At 36.7% G+C, this 21171-nt stretch overlaps 1 protein-coding gene across 2 annotated transcripts; it reads right to left on the bottom strand.

The window, feature by feature from the left end:
* Positions 1 to 5069: 5069 nt before the first annotated feature.
* LOC127788969 (UDP-glucuronic acid decarboxylase 1) lies at positions 5070 to 14138 on the bottom strand. 2 transcript variants are annotated; one of them, XM_052317691.1, is made up of 8 exons: positions 13158 to 14138; positions 12885 to 13027; positions 12705 to 12784; positions 10909 to 10992; positions 10646 to 10720; positions 6726 to 6818; positions 6382 to 6630; positions 5070 to 5460 (listed from the first exon to the last, which is right to left on the bottom strand). In XM_052317691.1, the coding sequence occupies exons 1-7, from the start codon at positions 13781 to 13783 to the stop codon at positions 6421 to 6423; spliced, it is 1311 nt and encodes a 436-aa protein (XP_052173651.1). In that variant the 5' UTR covers positions 13784 to 14138; the 3' UTR covers positions 5070 to 5460; positions 6382 to 6420. The 2 variants fall into 2 exon arrangements, with proteins under 2 accessions (XP_052173651.1, XP_052173650.1); XM_052317690.1 differs by lacking the exon at positions 5070 to 5460 and having other exon boundaries at positions 6110 to 6630.
* Between the last annotated feature and the right edge of the window lie 7033 nt (positions 14139 to 21171).

Here is a 21171-nt window from a genome sequence, read left to right as displayed (position 1 = left end):
TTCTAAATCTAATATCAACTTTCACAGTAGCAATTGTTTACAAAAATCTGCAAATATATATATATATATATATATGAACAATTGTAAGAAAACTTGGTATATTATTTCTCTATCACTTGATTACAATAGATATAGGAGAAAGAAATCAATTAAATCCCTACAACTAAGGAAAAAATGAATATTAATTACGTCAATTACTAATTTACATCAATCAATCAATTCCAACAATTAAGATTGATTATAATCAATCCCATACATTTTTAGATCAGATATAACCAATCTCATAAATTATGGGATAATTGATAATCAATTCCATAGATTGTGAGATAAGATATAATTAATCCCATAGATTATGAGATAATTGATAATCAACCCATAGATTGTACAATTGATTATCCAACAAACTTTACAGCAAAGAATTCCAACACTCCCACTCAAGTTGGGTTGTAAATATTTATCATACATAGCTTGCACCTCAGATTTTCAAAATATGCCATTGGAAGTGCTTTAGTAAGGATATCAGTAGTATGTAAATTAGAATGAATGTAAACAGGTTTGATTACATCACCTTCTATTTTTTCTTTGATGAAATGTCAACCTATTTCCACATTCTTTATCCTGTCATAATGAACTGAACTTTTGGTAATGCTAATGGCAAATTGATTATCACACAGTAACTGAATTGATCCCTCAGAAGGTATCTTCAACTCGCCTAATACTCTTTTCACCCAAATTTCTTCACAAATACCATGAGCCATAGTTCGAAATTCCGCTTCTACACTACTCCTAGCTACCATAGCTTGCTTTTTACTTCTCCATGTTGTTAGATTTCTCCAAACATAGGTACATTATCCAGAAGTGGATTGTCTATCTGAGATTGACCCTGCCCAGTCTGCATCAAAATACAATTCCACTTTCCTACTTGAGTTTTTTCTGAATAATAATCCCTTTCCTGGAGTCATTTTCAAGTATCTCAAGATTTTGTACACCATTGTCATGTGTTCTTCAGTAGAGTTGTTCATGAACTAGCTAACAACACTTACTGAGAATGCTATGCTAGGCCTAGTATGTGATAGATAGATCAACTTTTCTACAAGTCTTTGATATCTTCCCTTCTCTACTCTTTATTTAAACCAAGTTTGGTAATGTAGTTCATAGGTGTCTCTGCATGTTTACAACCAAGCATACTTGTTTCTTTAAGAAGATCTAGTACATACTTTCTTTGAGAAACTATAATGCCTTGCTTAGACCTAGCCACTTCTATTCCCAAGAAGTATTTGAGTCTCCCTAGATCTTTAATCTCAAATTCTCTAGCTAGAAATTCTTTGACTCTTGGAAACTCCTCAACATAATCCCTTGTTAGAACTATATCATCAACACAGAAATCAATCCATCTGAAGAATGTTTTACAAATATTGTGTGATCAGACTGTCCTTAAATATACCCATTACTTTTTACAACATTGATAAATCTCTCAAACCAAGCTCAGGGTGATTGTTTTAGACCATAAAGTGATTTCTTTAGTTGACACACTTTGTTGACGTTTGATGAGTTTTGTAATCCTTGGAAAATGTCCATATAGACCTCTTCTTTTAGATTCCCGTTCAATAATGCATTCTTGACATTTAGTTGATGGAGGGTAATCCAAATTTACTGCAAAAGATAGGAGTATTCGAATAGTGTTGAGTTTTGCAACTGGAGCAAAGGTTTCCTCATAATCTATGCCATAGGTTTGAGTAAATCCCTTAGCTACCAACCGAGCCTTGTATCTCTCAATGCTACCATCTGCCTTTGTTTTTACAGTGAAGATCCATTTGCACTCGATCAAATTCTTTCCATGAGGCAAATTAGTAATTTCCCAAGTATCATTCTTCACCAAAGCATTAACTTCCTCATTATCTGTCTTCTTCCATTCTGGGTTAGCCATGGTGTCTTGGATTGAATTAGGAATGTAGATAGAATTGATTTTGTTGGTGAATGCTTGGTAAGATAAAGATAGGCCCTCATAACTCACATAACTGCCAATAAGGTACAATGGCCTACTTTTGCATTCTCTCACTCATTTCTTGAGTGCAATGGTAAGTTTTCATCGGAATTATCATGATCACTTAAACTAGTACTTGTAGAATTTTCCTCCATAGTCTGCAAGTCAGATGTAGGGATTTTTACCTCAAATTCAAATGCTGACAATAATGATGAATTTGCTAGAGTCTCTAATTTCTTCGGTTTTCTCATTTTTTATGGTAGACACTTAACTTGGGACATAAAGAATCGGTTGATTTTGGTTCAGGTTCAATTTGGACACTTGGAGAAGGTGCAATTTAAGGTAGTGTGCAATCTATGTTATCCAAGAAAAACTAATATTCTTGTTAACTCTGACTAGAACTCTCCCCCTAAATATTGGTTTTGGGATAATAGGGTTTTGTTTCAAAAAATGTGACATCCATGGTGTGATAAAACCTTTGGTTGTCAGGACAGAAACATTTATAACCCTTTTGGTTGGAAGAGTGCCCTATAAAGATACATTTGAAGGATCGAGAGTCAAGTTTGGTTCGATGTTGTTGGTGGATATAAACAAACACAGTACACCCAAATATCTTTGGAGGAGGAGAGGAAATCAATTGACTTTGAGGGAAGTGTTATAAGAATACTTGATGTGGAGTGGAGAAATCTAAAACTTTGGATGAAAGCCGATTGATTAGGTATGCTGTTGTAAGAACAGCCTCTCACCCCTAAAAATGTTTTGGAACATTAGATGAAAACAACAGAGACCTGGCAATGTCCAGAAAGCGTATATTCTTTCTCTCAGTTATCCCATTTTACTGAGATATATCTACACAGGAACTTTGGTGTATGATTCCCTCAGTTGATAGGTATGAGCCAAGACTAGAATTAAATAACTCTCTTCCATTGTCAGTTCTAAGTATTTGAATGAAAGTTTGAAATTTATCTTTGATTATTGTTTTGAAATTCTCAAATATTTGAGGAACTTCTGATTTATTTTTCATGAGAAAAATCCATGTGAGTCATGTGTGATTATCTATGAAAGAGATAAACCACTGAACTACTGTGATATTTGGAACTTGAGATGGGCCCCAAACATCATTATGGATCATAGAAAAGGGTTTTGATGATTTGTACGGCTAAATTAGGTATGAACTACGAGAGTGTTTTGCAAATTGACAAGTTTCACATTGAAAAGAAATAACACTTTTATTTTTAAATAAATTTGGGAAAAGTTTAGATAAGTACAGAAAACTTGGGTGGCCTAGCCTGTAATTCCACATCATGACCAACCTGTCACTCTCATTTTTCAACTCATTAACAAACACACAAGAATTAGTTTGAAAAAAAATAGGTTAATTCACTCCTAAATGAGATTGCCTCATAGAATCTGGTTGAACCTTAAGATGATAGAGCTCGGCATGACTCCTAGCACTATCAATCATCCTCCTCGAAGTCAAATTCTGAAATTTACATGCATGAGGAAAACAAATTAGCTATACAGTTAAGTTCTTGGATGATTTTATTTATGGAGAGCAAGTTGCAATCTAGATTAGGAACATATAATACAAATTTGAGTGTTGTGTCCCTAAATACCGCAATTGAACTAGTCCCTTTAACTTTTGCCAAAGAATCATATGCAATTCTAATTGTAAGAGCTTCGTTACAAGGAGAATATGTGTTGAAAACTCGCCTATCTCCTGTCATGTGATTAGAATCATCGGAGTCGACAATCCAAGATTTATAATGCTCTTGTTTCATAGTTAAAGCCTTAAGAAAATCACCTTTTGAGCTATGAAACTTGATCCAACAACTGGTAGGTTTTGTTGTGCTTGTAGTAGCTGTCTCAGTCCATCAAGTTCCTCTTTGCTAAAGTTTGCAAGTTGTTTTGAACTGTCAGCCATGTTGCCTCGATTTTCCTTTTGTGCTGTTGTCTTTGGCTTTCAATCAACAAGTTTTCCATGGAGTTACTAACATATTTCTTTTGTATGACCAGGATGGTGGCAATGTTCACACCATGACCTTCCTCTTTTTTGTGGTTATTAGTGGTTTTGGACAGCCAAGGCTAATGATTCACCACCAATAGTTAATTTTTCTATCCCCAGCATCAATTGGCATCTATTCTTTTTCCTTCGAACCTCAGAGAAAGCTTCCTATAAGCTTGGCAGTGGTTTTGTACTAAATATCCTTCTACTTACTACATCAAGACTTGAATCAAGCAAAATAAGTAGACCCTCACATTTTCTATAATCATCTTGTAGAGTTTGAGATCAGTGGTGGTTTCCCAAGAATATTTTTCAAAAGCATCCAATTGTTGCCAGTTTTGAAGGAGTGTGTTGTAATACTCAATCATAGATAAATCACCTTGTTGAAGATTGTGCATCATGCCCTCAATTGTCACCAGTTCAAGAGTGTTGTCTTTGTGTGAACAAGTGTTTTTTGCAGCGTCTCAGACTTCTGCAATAGTTTCATATAAGAGAAAATTTTCTCATATGCGAGGCTCCATGGAATTTATTAGCCAGGACATAACCTGACTGTTATCTCTCTTCCAAATCCAATAATTAATACATTTTTCATCTGGTTTGATGATATTTCTAGTGAGATAATATTCTTCCTCCTTGTTGCAGACATGAAACATGAAGGATTAAGACCATTGGATATAGTTTCACCCATTCAATTTGTAGATGATGATGGGTGCGGATAAGTAGTTTGACAAGTCACCCTATTGTTGTTGTATATAACAGTTTCAACATTTGAGGAGGAAGATTTTGAAGTTTCAATTGAGGATTCGTTGGCGTTTGACATGTTTCCAATTTGATATTGCTAGTTAGAATGAAATAAAAGCTATGATGACTAATAAATACTGTCGAAATAAGTAATGTAAAATGTTGCTAGAAAAAGCAATAGATAAAAAATTGACCTAGAACAACTATAAGAAGAACAAGAAGTGTTTAGGGTTGCTGTGATACCATGAATAATTGTGAGAAAACTTGATATATTATTTTTCTTCCATTTAATTACAATATATATAGGAGAAAGAAATCAATCAAATCTTTAGAACTAGGGAAAAAAAAGAATATTAATTATATCAATTACTAATTTACATAAATCAATCAATCCCATAAATTATGGGATTGATTATCTAACAAACTTTACAACAAAGAATTTCAACAATATATATTATAAAGAAGAAGAAATAGAAAAGTAAAGCCCTCAACCCATTTGGTGAAGATAAAACTCTCTACAACATTCAGTCGGTACTAGCAAGGGACCTAATCAGCGGTCTCGAAGACAAGAACTCTGTCAATAATTGAACACGAAAAAAAAAAATGAAAGCGAAACTGAATACTTGAGACAAATTGGAAAAAATTAAAGTGATATCAAATCCAGAATAGAGGGGTTACAGCCTGTGATTGTTGTTGCTGTTGATATCAAATCCAGAATCTTTCGCAAATGCTGCAAATAAGTCCACATAACTGATCTTTTTAAGTATTGTTCAGGGTAACATGGGCAAAAAGAAAATAGACTCTGCACGCTGCTAATTAAGCAGAAAAGATTTGAGTTTGGACACCGAAATTGCTGCAGATGCCAATCACATTTAGAGGAATCAAAATCCTAGCAAGGAAATTACCCAGTTGTGCTCTCATATTATGAATGAAAAATAGACTAATTGCACATTCAAAAGAAAAAGTAAAAGGAATTGGAGGGAGTTGTAAAGCATGTTCAAGAGCAATATACAAACTTCACACAATTATAAATGATAATAGAGCCAGGGGCAAACTTCAACTGCCTTTGGGGGGCTATGTTAAATTGTTAACCAGGGTACATACAAAGAGTTACAAACATAAAATACAGTAAATATAAGAGGCCAAAATTTCATGGCACGCCAATTTAGATTCACATGATTGATTTTCTGGAGGTAATGTGGCTTCAACTTCTTCCTACAGTACATGCATAACTGGTCTTTTAGGTTGTTCATATTCCACTTTCGATAGTAGGCTAGTTCAATAAGCGAATGGTAGTGGGCAAAGACATTATCACAATCCTTTTTTCTTTCCCAGACTGACAAACAGATAACTGATCAAGATAAGAGGATGAGGTCATATATCGAACAATGACATCATAGTTTCCACCCATTATAAAATTTTAAAAAACTACAAATTGCTGACTCAGTACAGCCATTACAATATTACAAAATCGTGCCAAAAGGGGTGCTCAAATTAAATTGACATCTCAAAAGAACAAAAATCTAGATACCAGAAACATGTTCAAAATTGTGCAACCTATTAAGGAATCATTGCAGGTAGTAAATAAACGAATGGGATCACAATACGGATCAAAGATATTAACGAGCTGACTGAACAACTTTAAACATACTTGTTACTCTATACATCCTGGCTTTGCTGGCTGACATTTCTACTTGTTCCCTTTTCCTTCATCCTCATTCAAGATGCGATTTTGGAAATCAGCCACCATAAGAGGTAGTCCCTCACGAAGTGATACCTTTGGCTGCCAGTTCAAAAGGTCCTTTGCTTTTGTAATATCTGGTTTCCTCTTATGCGGATCATCAGCAGTGTTTGGTCTGAATTCTATTGTCGCACTGGAATCAATGGTTTCTTTCACAACCTATATTTGAGAAAGAAAATAACTTTAAACCATGAAAATTATCCGGTCATAGCAAAAGGGACAAACAATTCTTCAGTAATTCGAAGTCAACAAACCTCAGCAAGCTCTATCATGGTGAATTCCCCTGGATTGCCCAAGTTAAATGGCCCAATATGCTCGCCTTCCATTAAGGCCATCAGTCCATCAACCTGAAAATGAGAGGAGTTTTGTTATTTTCTCAGAGATCATCTTAACAAGGAAAATATCCTGTCTATTCAATGCTTTTTAAACTTTAGGCTTGCCAGGCTACAATATTACTTCAATACATAGTTGTTAAATCGAGATTCGAATCAAGAATCGAAATGCTTATTTTATGAATCGTGAATCGAGAATCGAATCGAATCGTAAGATTCGGTACACATTCTCAATTTCAATTATAAATAATATATATCTATAGAAAATAAATAATGTGCCCACCATGATCAATTCTTTTAAATATAAATAGATAAATAAACTTCTAAATATATTTGCTAAGTTTAAAATTATACCAAAAGGCAAAAGTATATTTATGTTGTCTTTAAATTCAAATTGCACCAAACCAAGCCACTTTCAAAATAACAAGCTAGAAAAAAAAAAAAAAAAAACCCTATAACTATAAGGTTACTAATAAACTCCATTGTCCATAATCTTCACTAGTTATCAAAAATCTTCATTTTCAAGTTCAAGAGCATTATCATTTTCATCATCTTCTTTGTTTTCAAAGATAGCCAAATCGAATGAATATTTGATTAAAGCGCACATGCAGATGAAGTTGCACGAATTGGATGAATCGGACGAATCGTGCTATTCATGCGATTCACGGTCGATTCATCCGATTCATAGTTGATTCTAAGGGATTTTTGATTCACCCTATAAATTCGACTCGATTTCTATATGAATCGAGTCGAATCGTACGATTCGAATCGTGAATCGTACGATTCTAAGAGATTTTAGATTCACCCTATAGATTCGACTCGATTTCTATATGAATCGAGTCGAATCGTGCGATTCGAATCGTGAATCGTAAGATTCTAACAACTGTGCTTCAATATCATTTCTGCTAATTCGACTGGTTAGAATATAAGCATAAGTTATACTATTACTTTCTGGGGAAAAAAATAAAATAAAATAATACTTTTTTGCAATTAATTTTTGGAATAAGATGCGCTAAATGAAAGCATTGTAGTTCTTGATGGATAAACAACCTATTATCCTGGTGGGAGAGAAGTGCAACACAATATCAGCATGTATATTACAAGGTGATTTACCTTGTCTCACAAACAAATTGCATGGTTAGTGTTTGGGGGAGGGGGGGGTATACAAATAGCCTAAAAATTAACTTGAGGAGGTAGCACTTTTTGAGGAGGTTGTAAGAGGGAATTGATGATATCAAAGCTGACCCAAGCGCACAAGTTACTGTGGCAGATTATGGCACTTACCATGGTCAAAAATCATGCCGGTTTGTGATCCATATCCTAGCAAGGATGCTAAGAACTCAAATAAGGGAGCAATTGTTACCTGATTTCACATAACTAGTGTCTTGGAGATATCCTCGATATATTATATGGTCTTAGGAGCCCAAAACTTTACTTAAAATATTATTTTTAGTTGAAGACTCATGTTATAAATAGTACCAACAATATTCACAAGCTTTAATCCCACTAAGTGAGGTCAACTACATAAATTCTAAATCTCTAATCGTCTCTATCCATGGCCATATCCTCTATAAGGCCATTATATCCTATGTCATGTGTAAGAGTTTCACACCAACACTAAGTTTTCATTGGTTTTCCTCTCCCTCTTTTGCTACTCATATTATAAATGGTGTTTAGAGTCAATTTGCACCCAATATCACATGAGAGCAAGTTATTGTAGCAGTTACTAAAAAATGGGTGGATGTGCTCCTTTAGAAATATACAACTACATATTTTATGCTCAAAGCTTTAGAGCAGAGCAAATATCCTTAAACAAGGGATATTCAGGTTTGCAAGCATACTAGCAAATCTCAAAGGTTCACTTTGAAGTATTACAGCACAAAAAAGTGCACATTCATGTTTTTCTGAATTCCCCAGGGTGAAACCAAAGTTCACATTTAACTAGGCACGCTAAGATGGCTAAAATATAAAGCAATTCCACAGATCAAAGATCATAATAAAGATGCTGTTGATTAAGAAATTTAAGTAGAATAAAAATAAAGGGAAGTTTTTCTGTCAACAGATCACTGGAATAATTGTCCTCAAGGTCGTAATTTAAATTGTCAAGGACAGTAAATTGAAAGAAGAAAATTGAACTTCTTTTTACTGGTGATCCTTCCCAAATAAGAATGGTGAGCTCCTTGTATTTATTTGTTCAGGACACAAGAAATCCAAGCAATACATTCCCTCTTACCTTCACTATGACTATTCACTTCACATTTTACAAGTCCAACAGACAAAAAATTTGGTACAAAAAATTTGGTTATCATGCACACACACACATAGATCTAGATAGATAGATAGATTACTGTGTATATATATATATATATAGAGAGAGAGAGAGAGAGAGATCAAATTTGATGTGGTAAATGAGATCAGACATCTAAAAAAGTAAAACAAATTCAGGGTAATGAAAATTAGTTTAGAATGGATATTGTTGAGGATGACACACAGAATCAAGACATGATTGTTAATATGGAGAAGGCATCCACTATTTAATGTGATTGTAAAATCCCTTTAAAGATAAAAGGGCAGTTTTATCAAACAGCTATAAGACTGTCTTTATTGTACGACCTTAGAATATAAGCAGTTAAGAACTAACATGTGCAAAATATGAGCATAATTAAGAAGAGAGGGTTACAGTAGATATGCGACCATACAAGAAGCAATAAACTTAGAAACTAGTTTATGTGTAAAATATTGGAGTGATGCCTATTGAAGAGAAGGTGCTGATGCACGAGATGCGGTTAAGCTAATTTGGAATGCACATGAGGTAAGTGGATGGAATGATAGAAATTTGCATTAAAGAGGTAGGGGAAAATTAAAGAAAACTTGGTGGGAAATACTTAAACATGACATAGGGATAATGGCTTTAGAAAAGATATGGACGTGGATAGGGATAGAAAGCTAAGGAGCTGTTTAGCTGTGGAAAACTGGTACCGTTTTCCAGAAAATTACTCCACAGAAAACGAAAATTTAGAGAACTTATTCGAACATAAAAATTTTCCAAATAGAAAATGGAGATTTGGAAAATGCAGTTTTCAAAAATTGAACTAAACTTGGAGAACATCTAAAAAATGAGCTCTCTAAGTTTTCCTTACTAATTTGGAGATTTGGAAATGCATTTTTTCCAAGAATTTTCCCTAAATCATCTCCATATCCTTCTCTAACACAAGTTACACAACAAAAATTTAAACATCACTCTTTTTTGAACATATGCTCCAATTTTGTAGATTGGAAACTAGTTTCTGTATGAAATCTAACATTTGAAAGCGTTTTTCAAATTTCCTATGGAAAATGAAAAACAGAAATTTCATAGAAAACTGTAAAATGATTTTCCACAACTAAAACAGCCCCTAAAATTCATGTAGAACCCCACCTAGTGGGGTTAAGGCTTGGGATTGTTTTTGTCATTGTTGGTACTGATAATTAGTTTGGACTATTAAAAAGCGAAAATAAGAGCCTAATGCAGCAACCTTACTTGGTGGTGACTATAGGAGCCCTCCCACCCCAGCCTAGGGGTTTACCATTTAATCAAAACTGCTAATGCATTAATCCCCTTTTTCCTTATAACCACACAGATATAGTGAAAGTTAATGGGACATTGGAAAAAAATTTAGTAACCACAACTTCCGCAATAGAGACTATTTTCACTGACTGACTTGTGAAGATAATTAGAAAATTAGAAACCAAGCTATACTGAGCTAGACATTCTAATGAACAGCTCTGGCAATTACAAGACTCCAAAAAGAAAAAGGCAATCATATGAATAAAATAAAAATGTTAAAAAGGAGATGACATACCAAGTCAGATACATATTGGAAACTCCGTGTTTGTTTTCCATCACCATATACAGTCAATGGTTGCTTGCGGATGGCCTGCATGAGATAGTTGCAGGTATCAGAAATTGGCATGAATTATATATTTTCTTATCCACTTTTTTTCATACAAAAACCTACTGAACATTGGTCAAAGAAAGAATCTTAATCATGATCTCTGTATGTGTGTGTGTGTCTATATGTGCATATGTCTAGGCAAAGGGAGAAGTTGGTTCAAAAGATCAAACCTGTGCAACAAAATTGCTCACAACACGGCCATCATCCAGACACATTCGGGGACCATATGTATTGAAGATCCGTGCAATTCGCACCTTCAGAGAGAAAAAACCAGGATTAAGTCAATTTTAAATTGTTAACTTAAATTTGCAGAAATGTGAATAACAATTAATTCATCACACTATGCACTATGTATTGCCTAGATTTGATGTTTAGCAACCAATCAACATAACAACCCACAATTAAATTTCTTTCTGTTTCTCAGAACCCACAATTAAATTTTGCAGCAGGCTACTTGGGTGAGTAGGAAAGTGCATCCTTCTTCACATGTGCTGAGGCACTTTGACTTTCCTCATCATTTCTAACATTTTCTGAAACCTCAATCACTTTCTCTTTAGACAAACTTCTTCAGTGGCTATTACCTTCTTTTTCTGGGTTTTTTAATATTGTTGGTCAAAGTACTCTGTTAATGACAAAATGCCAGATCCTTAACCAAAAGTCACATGAATTCAAACTACAATCGGAAGACCAAAAATTCTGAAGTAATATGTTTTGCAAGATGAAACCAATTACATACCACTAGACAGAGAAAACGTGTAGCCAAAATATGGAGATAAAAGAATACAAGTGGGTGATGTCCAGCATATAGCTGGGCAAAGAATGTTATGCCCTGAATTTTGGGCCAACCAGTCATTCATCTTATCTTGTGTTGCCATATGCATTCAGTAGGGCTTTATCCAGTCGTTCATCTGATTGATCCTATCCATTGATACGATCTACAGTAGGCTTGCGAACCCATTGTGAGCCCCACACATGCCTCAGGGTCAGCGGCAGTCATGGACCCACACTTTGGGTTGTGACAGATGAGTGTTATAAACTTTATTCTAGCTCTATGTTCAGAGGACCATTCCAGAGAAGCTTTAAAAGATTTCACATGGATTTATGAATTTATTGGTATTTATAAATGGTTTTCATTCCTAATTGATATGATATAGGCATAGAAACTTATATGGAAATGGAATGTGTTCCGGCAATATTTCCTTTAAAGCTTAAACAAGAAAATTAATTGAATAACCATAAGATCAACTTTATTGTATGACATAGAATGTTAGGAAGTCAAATACCATGTACAATTTACAAGTTTAATTGAGATGCATATCTTAGAACAAAATGTACAATTATATAAAAAATTAAATTACAAAAGAGATTGTCTATAAAAATGTTGGAGCACTGCTTACTAAAACAAAGATGCATAAGACACAATTAAGATACTTTGGATATGTGATTAAAAAAAAAAAGACCACTAAATGCCACTATGTGGACAGTAAACAAGTAGAAGAAGTTTGTAATAGAAAAAGGCAGAGAAAGGCAAAAAAGGGGTAAACACCTTGAGGCATGACATGAAATATAACAACCTTACAGAAGATATGGCCATGGATATACACGGTAGACAGACATAATTTGCAAATTAGAATCCATGTAGTGAATATCACCTAATGAGATTAAGGCTTAGTGTTGTAGTACAACATATCAAGCTTTATCTCACTGTGGGGTTGACTATGCTTGGTATATTAGTGTAAAGAGAAAAAATCCCTTAATTTCCAGTCCAACATCTTGTGAGGATATAAGGTCAATTACAAGGGTTAATGAGGCATTTACAAAAATTTTAAGCATTTTCTCTAACTTATCTAGCTTATTAGATTTGAGAATCAAGTCGTAGAAACCTGATGTATTAAAATGAAAACTTCAAAAATACTCTTTCCCGTCTCAAATTCAACAAGTACATGCAAATATCAGAAAGTACTACCTCTACACCTGCCCCTCGATGATAATCCATTGTCAAGGTTTCGGCAGTTCGTTTGCCTTCATCATAGCAGCTCCTAACTCCTAGGAGACGTTAAGAAGGGCTTTGAGATTTGAATCACAGAAATGTGGAGAAGCGTGAATCCAAAGAAACAGAGAAAGTAATATCCTGAACACAGCTCACCAATAGGATTTACATGTCCCCAGTATGTCTCTTTCTGAGGGTGCTCAAGGGGATCCCCATAAACTTCACTAGTACTCGTGAGCAAAAACCTCGCTCCAATTCGCTTTGCAAGACCCAACATATTAAGGGTACCCATCACATTTGTCTTGTAATCTCAGTCACGGATTTCAAACAACATTAAACCCAATAAAAAACCAAATACACAAAAAATCCAACAAAAAATTTAAAATTGCAAAGAATCAAAGTCATGTTTCGGAATTAAGAACCAGTAAGGATATGATAGTCTTGACAGGATTGTACTTGTAGTGAACTGGAGAGGCAGGGCAAGCCAAGTGATAGATCTGATCCACCTCCAACAAAATCGGCTCAACCACATCATGCCTGATGAGTTCGAACCTCGGGTTCCCAAAATGGTGCATCACGTTCTCTTTCCTCCCGGTGAAGAAATTATCGATCACGATCACATCATCGCCTCTAGCAAGTAGCTTATCAACCAAATGGCTACCCACGAATCCCGCACCGCCAGTGACCACAATTCTTAACCGCCTCCGGCCAACGCCCACCGGCACTCTCCCAGCAGCCTTCCCAACTCCAAAGTTCCTCGGATTCGAAATCGAAGCCGAAGTCGACTCGCGATTTGTCGGCAAAAACGATCTGGGTACCCGCGGATGGGGTTGGGAGGGACCCAGCCGGGAAAGGGTCGGCTGGAAGACGAAGAACGTGGAGCCGATGAGAACACCCACAAGAACGAAGAGAAGCCTTTGTTCCTTGAGGATGTAATTGATGGATCTGGAGAAAGATCTGGGGTGTTTCAGCGCTTTGGGCGAGTAAGGGATCGATTGGGGCGATGGGACCTCTTCGTCGCGCTTTGCACCCGACTGTTTATGCAATTGCTTCATGGTTCAAAACTGTGCCAGATTTGAGAGGTCGAATTCGAGGTGATGAAGATGGATCAGGATTGATTGAAATGGAAACTTCAAAACGGAAGAGTGAGAGAGAAGGTCCTTGCAATGCAATCAAAGTTTTCGCGTAATGTGAAGTGAATTGTTGTTGTTGTTGTTGTTGTTGGTTTGATGCATGTGGGTGTGAAGCGAAAGCTACGACCAAATAGAGAGAGAGAGAGAGAGAAATCGCAATTGAAAATTAGTTATATGATCGGTGGGAAGGAGGCAACGGCCATGAGTGGTATTTGCTTCTTCCCCGCAGCCATGGTGGGTCGAACACTTGTTGAGCTTTCTTTCATTCTGTCCAACTCCAAGGGTAATTCTATTACGAGCTTTTTCTTTTTGGAGTTGAATTTTATTTTTATTCTATTTTGTTTAATTAATAAAATCACTATTGTAATGGCATCTTTATTCTATTATGATATATTTATTTAACAATCAGCACTCATAGTTTATTCTAAATTACAGGTTTATATGCTATCACTCTCGTCACTTTATTTTTGTTGGACTGATTACATATAAGGACAGAATACTTATTTTACCCACGCTCGTTTATTATTTTTTAAATAATATCACATATATGTTTTAAATATTTTTAATTTAATTAGTTATAGGCTAATCATGTTTTACCTATCATACGTGGAATATAAATGCATAATAGTGAGTAGAGATATAATTTTATTTTTATTTTAAATTATCAAAGTCACTTATTGTCATGTGTCCATTATACATATGTATATATATATATTTATATATTTGATTGTGAGCATATGGTGTAGTTTTGTATATTTATATTGTTGTGGCACACTCTTTGGGACCTTTCGAAAACATGTCTTCCATGGGGATGTTGCCATCTCTTGGAAGAGCCTTCGGGTAATGCTCCTCAAAGGCCTTGTCGGGAAAGCCTTCAGGGTCATGCTTCCTCGAAGGCCTAGCTAATGCACTTAGACCAACTTTCGGCCTAATCCACCCTCATAAGCCCTTGGAAGGAATTCACCCATGCCTTGACTTAGGTTACATTTGGATAACTTGGCATACTCTTATTTGGGGCCTCCTATCTTCGAAAACTAGTTTTTTGGGAGACATTTTCTGGCCTTTTGATCCTAACCCAGGAAACCTGAAGACCTGTACCCTCTCACGAAGGGTCCTACCATGAGTCTTTGTGCATATGTGCCACATGTCCTAGCATGCCACGTGTCCTAATCTTTATATAACTATAAATACCTTTCGAACCGGTGACTAAAAGGAATCTCCAAAGACCTAGGCCTTGACCAAACTTACACTTTTACCTTTCCAAAGAGTCTTATCTTTTTCGAAGCCCTTAGTTGCACACCACACTGCATCTGCATCGTCTTTCCATCCTCATGGCTACACCTAACTTAGGTATCAGAGGGTCGGTGTCGGAGAGATCCCCACATGCCTTCTAACTGCTTTTGTCTTACAAGCTTGAAGACCCTTTGGTCCATCGAAAGACCCCTAATCCTTCAAAAGACCTTTTAGAGCTTGCTGCACCTCCCGGAAACAAACCCAGCTCTCCAAGAGTCATACCTCTTTGGTGCCTAATTCGAAGACCTTTCGGGTCCAAACATCAACCGAAGACCTTTCGAGAGACCTCTTAGAGCGACTATTGAGGTTTTTTCACTACTATATTAGATAACATATTGAGCTATTCCCTAGACAACTCTCATCTTTGCCTCATGCCACTTGCCAGCACCAGTTACCCTCCTGCTTCCTTGTTGTCTTAGCTCTACCAACCCCCAACTGAGTTTCTTTCTAGAAAAATAAATTTCAATTGTTGTATTACGACAACGATAATTTAGCACCATCTATGAAAAATGGGCCAAAAGTCTCCAAGATGGTAAGGAAACCAATGTTTGCCTGCGCCAAATAGTAATCACAATAGCAAAAAGAGATGTCCCAGGTTAGGACAGGTCAACCTGCGTCGCTACAAGTTTCGCCCAAAAAGCTATCATACGTAGGTTTATCGGAGCAACCTCATGTCGTCCCCTCGCAACACAAATGTCTAGGGATCCAAGGATAGATTTAACTCTACCCTGACACATCCTAAGGAGTGTACTACCTACACTAGGCCCCTATCAACCCCAGAGTAAAGCACCATTCATCTTCTCTAAATTCCATCACATATCGCAGTCGAACTGTACCATGACCCTAGTGCAAGCCTTAGAGCCCACAACAGAGACAACACTGCAAGTCATCATGTTTGCCAAATTTTAGGAGCTTGAGAGAAATTACGTTGAGTTGATGAGAAATTATGAAGAGACTTGTCAGGCGTTGGTTAATATTTCCTATTTCTTATGGTATGTCCTCCCACCATGGGGTTGCCCTCAGCATTAAAGAGTGTGGTCTTGAGAGGAGAAAAATCCTATCCAAGTCGAGTAACAACTGTACATTCCAGCTTACGTGTCCCAGGGGCTATATCTTTCTATGCTTACCACTAAGGAGGGATGCATTAAAAGGTGAAGACGGACTGGAAAAGCTATTAGCCTATTGCACATGAAAAAGCGCCCGTCAAGCCCCCCACGATCATGAGGGGAAAAGGAGTCGGACGAACCCACAAGGTGGAAATGACTGTCCTGCCCGGTGTGGGTCTGCCATTTACAACTAATTTACTAGAGCAACTATTTCCCCAAGGGTTTGAGCTCCTTTGGTTGCCTGTTTTGGGAAGGGGAACTTCGCTCAACATGTCTTGCAATTCGAGTCCCTCGCACTCAGGCATAGATGGGAAAATGTCATGGTTTTCCATATATTTCCTTTAACCTTGGTAGACCGGGCCTATGGTTTGTTTTGTGATCTTCCTACTGGGTTCATCTTCTCATATGGGCAATTGCGGTGAGATTTTTTGCTAACATCTGCCCCAAGAGTTCCAAGAAGAATGAGTCTTGTTCATTTGTTAAGCATTTGTTAACAGCCAAGAAAAATGATGAGGCAGTATTTGCACCGCTTCAAGAATGTTGCTTTGAGACTGTAGGGTGTATCAGTCAATATGACTATTGTCGCACTATTACAGGGGACCACTTGTGCTCCATTAAGAGAATCCTTAGTGCGTAACCTCCTGGCATCGATGATTGGCCTTCTAGTGTGTGACAACATGTTTGTGGTTCAAGCTAGGATATTGGATAGTCTCAACGTGTTGAATAAGCAATTCAAATGTGAGAGCGAAACGTTCCTTGTTGAGGTCTCAAGTCTATCTGGAGTCTAGGCTTGGAGAACTAGCAAAGACGATGGAGAAGAGACGCACACCTATATAACATTTGAAATGCCTTTTTCCGCGATACTCGCTATGACAAAGTCTACAAGATTGATCACCCTTCCACCACCCTCTATGAGGCCTCGCTAAAGAGATCTCGGCTCTACTTGCAATTTCCACAAGTTCAACTTAAAAGTGTCAAACCTTGAGAAATGAGCTTGAATGTTTGGCTCAATAAGGAAAACTTGATCAATTCATCTTCGCCCATTTAGAGGAACCTCTTGTGCAGATAGGGGAGCTTGAGGGAGATGAATGGAAACAAATGTCTATGACTAGTCATAGAGATTGAGGAAATGTGGGGGTGTGTTGCCCGCCTTAGTGGTGTTAGAAAACATGATTTGATCATACGCAACGGAAAATAAAATCTGATTTTATTGGTATCACGTTTTTCAAATCTTACGGTTAAATCGAAGACACAAAAGTGAAAAGTTACCTCGAAACGAAATCTGATTTTGTAGCTGATAACCCGCCTGATATCTCCCACGTGTGAGATGCCGAGTTGGTCAACCCAAAACCGTCAAGACTTCAATAGACTTGAGAGAAAAAGGGACACATAAATTTTCTCTAAAATTTTCGTTTTTGATCCAACAGATTGATTAAACAGATTCTGGGTTTAATGTTATATTTATAGACAAGAAACCCTAAAAGCCTAAGTGCTAATTGGGCCGGGCTTTAGGTGCTAGCAAAAAGCCCAATCCAAATTAATAATTAAATAAATAATCATATTACTTATTTAATTATTCTTTTTTCTTAAATAATTGCACTTATAATTTAGTAATTCCATAATTACTAAATTTGCCCCTTTTTTCTTTTAAAATGATTTCTATTGGGTGGGACTTTCTGGGTTCACAATTAAATTGGCAACGAGAATTAATCAATTCTCGTAAAACATGAGTGACATCTAGCAATATGTCATGATTATCCAATTTAATGTAAAGCGAGAATATGAACCTTACACTACGGTGCCCTGCAATACAGTCTCTCTATCATACTATATCCTGACGAGATATGAGATCACGGTCAGTAGGTCAAATCTCTCGATCTCGTCGTATGACCAAATCCAATAATCACACTCGACTAATATGACACAACCTCTACGGAATCCAAATTCCGTCGTCATATTACCTCGGCCAAGGATTTATCGTCAAGTGACCACTAGATCGGATAGGATATCCTCCTCGTATATCTCAAGATGATAGATTCCATGTCTGATGCACACATACCTCGTGTGTCACTGAACTAGGCACAAAAATACGTACGGCTATCCTTGATTAGGACAACAATATAATATCGTTGATATCCTAATCTACCAACACACAGATATCCATGTCATCTCAGGTCTAATGACTGATGCAAATCCATAGTTAATATTAAATCATTGACCCGTGAGATAAAACCCATGTGATTCAATATTAATAGTCTCATTCAGTGAATTCGTTCCTATAATGAGCACCCCCTCATCTTCCTTCCGTATCTTATACAGAGTGGTACAAGACCCACCAATCTTGTCTTTCGGTATCTTATACCGAACAAGGAGGAAGACGATGTGCCGGCCTTTGCGAGTTACTAATTATCCAAGTTAGGAACTCTATGGTCAGGAACATATTTATAGTATAACGTATTGTGGATTATCCATCTCGATTATTCTTAACAATTAAGAATGGTATCCACTCCTTATTATACTAAAGGATATTTATATGTTCAATTCAAATCATATTGCAAATTAAATTAAACATAAAACTTGTCATTAAATAAGGTTTAAAGAATTACAAGAACAAGCCCTATTGTGTCACTAGAACTGGTCTTAAGGGCTTATATCTAACAAGTGGAACTTTTATATATGTATCTTTCGCTAGCCTTGCGTTTCTTTTGTAAATATACCACTGTATATATGTTTTGCAGTAAATCACAGATGTAAGTGGAATGCGCTGAACCATGTAACTAAAATCCTTATGTTCATATAACCTAGTGGACGTTTATGAATTAGACCCGAGTTAGGCCTGAGGGCCTAGCATTGGGGTTGAATCTACCTGATTCGGCCTTGGCAAGACGCAAATCTTGATTCGGTATACATCTCTAGCCATTGTTTGTGGCCATTTATCTTGCATGTATGAATAATATTGCGCTATGCTTGTTTATTTTTTTTCTTCAATTATGTAGCGTTTCATAAAAGAAAGTTTGAAGATCGAGCTCGACTATATTGAGGAGCTAGGCGTGTGCCCCTCTACCTAGTCTGGTCTCATTTATTCTCATCTCAAGGTGATCTTGTATTTTCTAGCTCGTTATGGCCTACCTTCTTCTGGGGTAGTGTCCTGTGATCTCGGCATATATACGTATATTCCCCCTGAGGGTAAAATGGGAAGGGTGCTCAACCTGTGTGCTACTCCTTAAGACGATCTATTTCCAGCCCGTTGGCTAGGTTCAAGCGTACATTAGGAACTCACACAGGTCCTCCTTGATAATAACCTTAGCGTGGCAGGCCTAACCTAGGCTAGGCTATTTTGATGTCAAGTAATGGTCGTATTTGAGACTTGTACCATGTTAAGGATCTCATCGTGGGTTTTCGCCTCAGATTTCTAGCATTTCTAGTATGGATGTGGGATTGTCAAATCAAAATACAGATGTGGGTTCCGCATGACATCCTTTTCTCAAGTATAGGACCTAATGTTTAATCATATTCTTGCTTTTATCCTATTGCATATGCAGGTTGTTATTTGGTATCGATATAACAGTGGTACACATTAGTCTCGCACTATGGTGCCAGGCACATTGCTACTTACACATGGGCTTGAGGACATGATAAAGTATGCCAAAGGCCACAAGAGTCTAGGTTTTAATATGTTGTTAGATGCATAGTATACTTGTTTTCTTGTTATGATTACTTGTACTTTCATTTCCAAACAAGCATAATATATAACAGGTGTAGAAACACGAATGAATACATGAGTGTGAACAAGCCTTAGGCTAATGACAACACATTCAACCATCTTAAGTAAGTAGATAGCTCATGTTAAATGAGTCAAAAAGTCCCCATTTCATTAATACAAAATGCATACATCGCTAGCACGTTACGAGAAATGAGTAACACAAGAGGTGAAAATACACTGGAAACCTAAGCATAGATATACATAGAAAACAAAGAAAATGAAACAAAAAGAAATCTAGATTATTGGAGGTTGTTGAGATAAGCCGGGCTAGTTGAAGGCTCCGATCTGACCTTCTTCTGCGACTTCTGGATCTGTGTCATCTAGTCCTTCAAGTGCCTCAATCTATTTCGGGTCTGAAGTCGCCCTTGGTTTAGGAATGAGTGGACTCCATGGACCTTCCAGGTTCTCCAATGTAATACCCCATATTTGTATGAGCTTGCTACGTAATTTCGATAAGTTTAGAATATCGAAAAATTGGTTTGATAGCAGTTATAAGTACCGAATCGACTACAGGGAGTGTCTCGGGGTGAAATTATATAAGAAAAATGATATGATCTCGATGAACATTCTGAGATAAGATTTATGGTATCTAAAGAAATCAAATCGGGAACATTTTTCGGTACACCTAAAATGCAGCTGCTATTTAAGCTGCAAAATCGAATCATCATAGGGGACTCCCAAAAAATCAACGGAACCCTAGGGGGGCTCCGATTTTGCGTAATGAGCAACCCTTTAGTGGTTTCAGGATGAAACAATGACCTGGTGAGGACACTGGGGCGAAATCGTCATTTTCAACTAAGTTTTGGATTATTAATTTTGCGTTTTTGGTATTGTAATGCAATTTAATTCAACGTTTGAGGATGTAATTGCAATTAGAGAATTGCACTAAGTGTAATAGAAATGAAAAGTGAGATTTAAATGTATAATTTTTCTATTATTATAATATAATATGCAATTATATATATATGTACACGCATAGCAGAGGCCATGCCTCTGTAAATGCAACACATGCCTCTTTAAATGCAACCCATGCCACACAAATCCCATATCCCATACCCTCTTAAATCTCCATGCTCTTGAGTAATCTTCACACAATTGAGTAATCTTCACGCAGGATGATATGGGCAGTGAGGTGAGGGAGTGATCGA

Source organism: Diospyros lotus, chromosome 13, assembly GCF_014633365.1.
Source record: "Diospyros lotus cultivar Yz01 chromosome 13, ASM1463336v1, whole genome shotgun sequence".
NCBI classification, from domain to species: Eukaryota; Viridiplantae; Streptophyta; class Magnoliopsida; order Ericales; family Ebenaceae; genus Diospyros; species Diospyros lotus.
The sequence above is the reverse complement of the archived record's forward strand: the minus strand, read 5'-3'. Positions and strand labels throughout refer to the sequence as shown.

What these genes read in the sequence shown, in the direction of transcription:
- LOC127788969 (XM_052317691.1), bottom strand. Translation starts at nt 13,783, where the DNA reads ATGAAGCAATTGCATAAACAGTCGGGTGCAAAGCGCGACGAAGAGGTC. An exon ending in CCTGTCAAGACTATCATATC is followed by an intron (nt 13,028 to 13,157) that starts CTTACTGGTTCT and finishes AGATTACAAGAC; the next exon opens with AAATGTGATGGGTACCCTTA. An exon ending in CCATGATAGAGCTTGCTGAG is followed by an intron (nt 6,631 to 6,725) that starts GTTTGTTGACTT and finishes TCTCAAATATAG; the next exon opens with GTTGTGAAAGAAACCATTGA.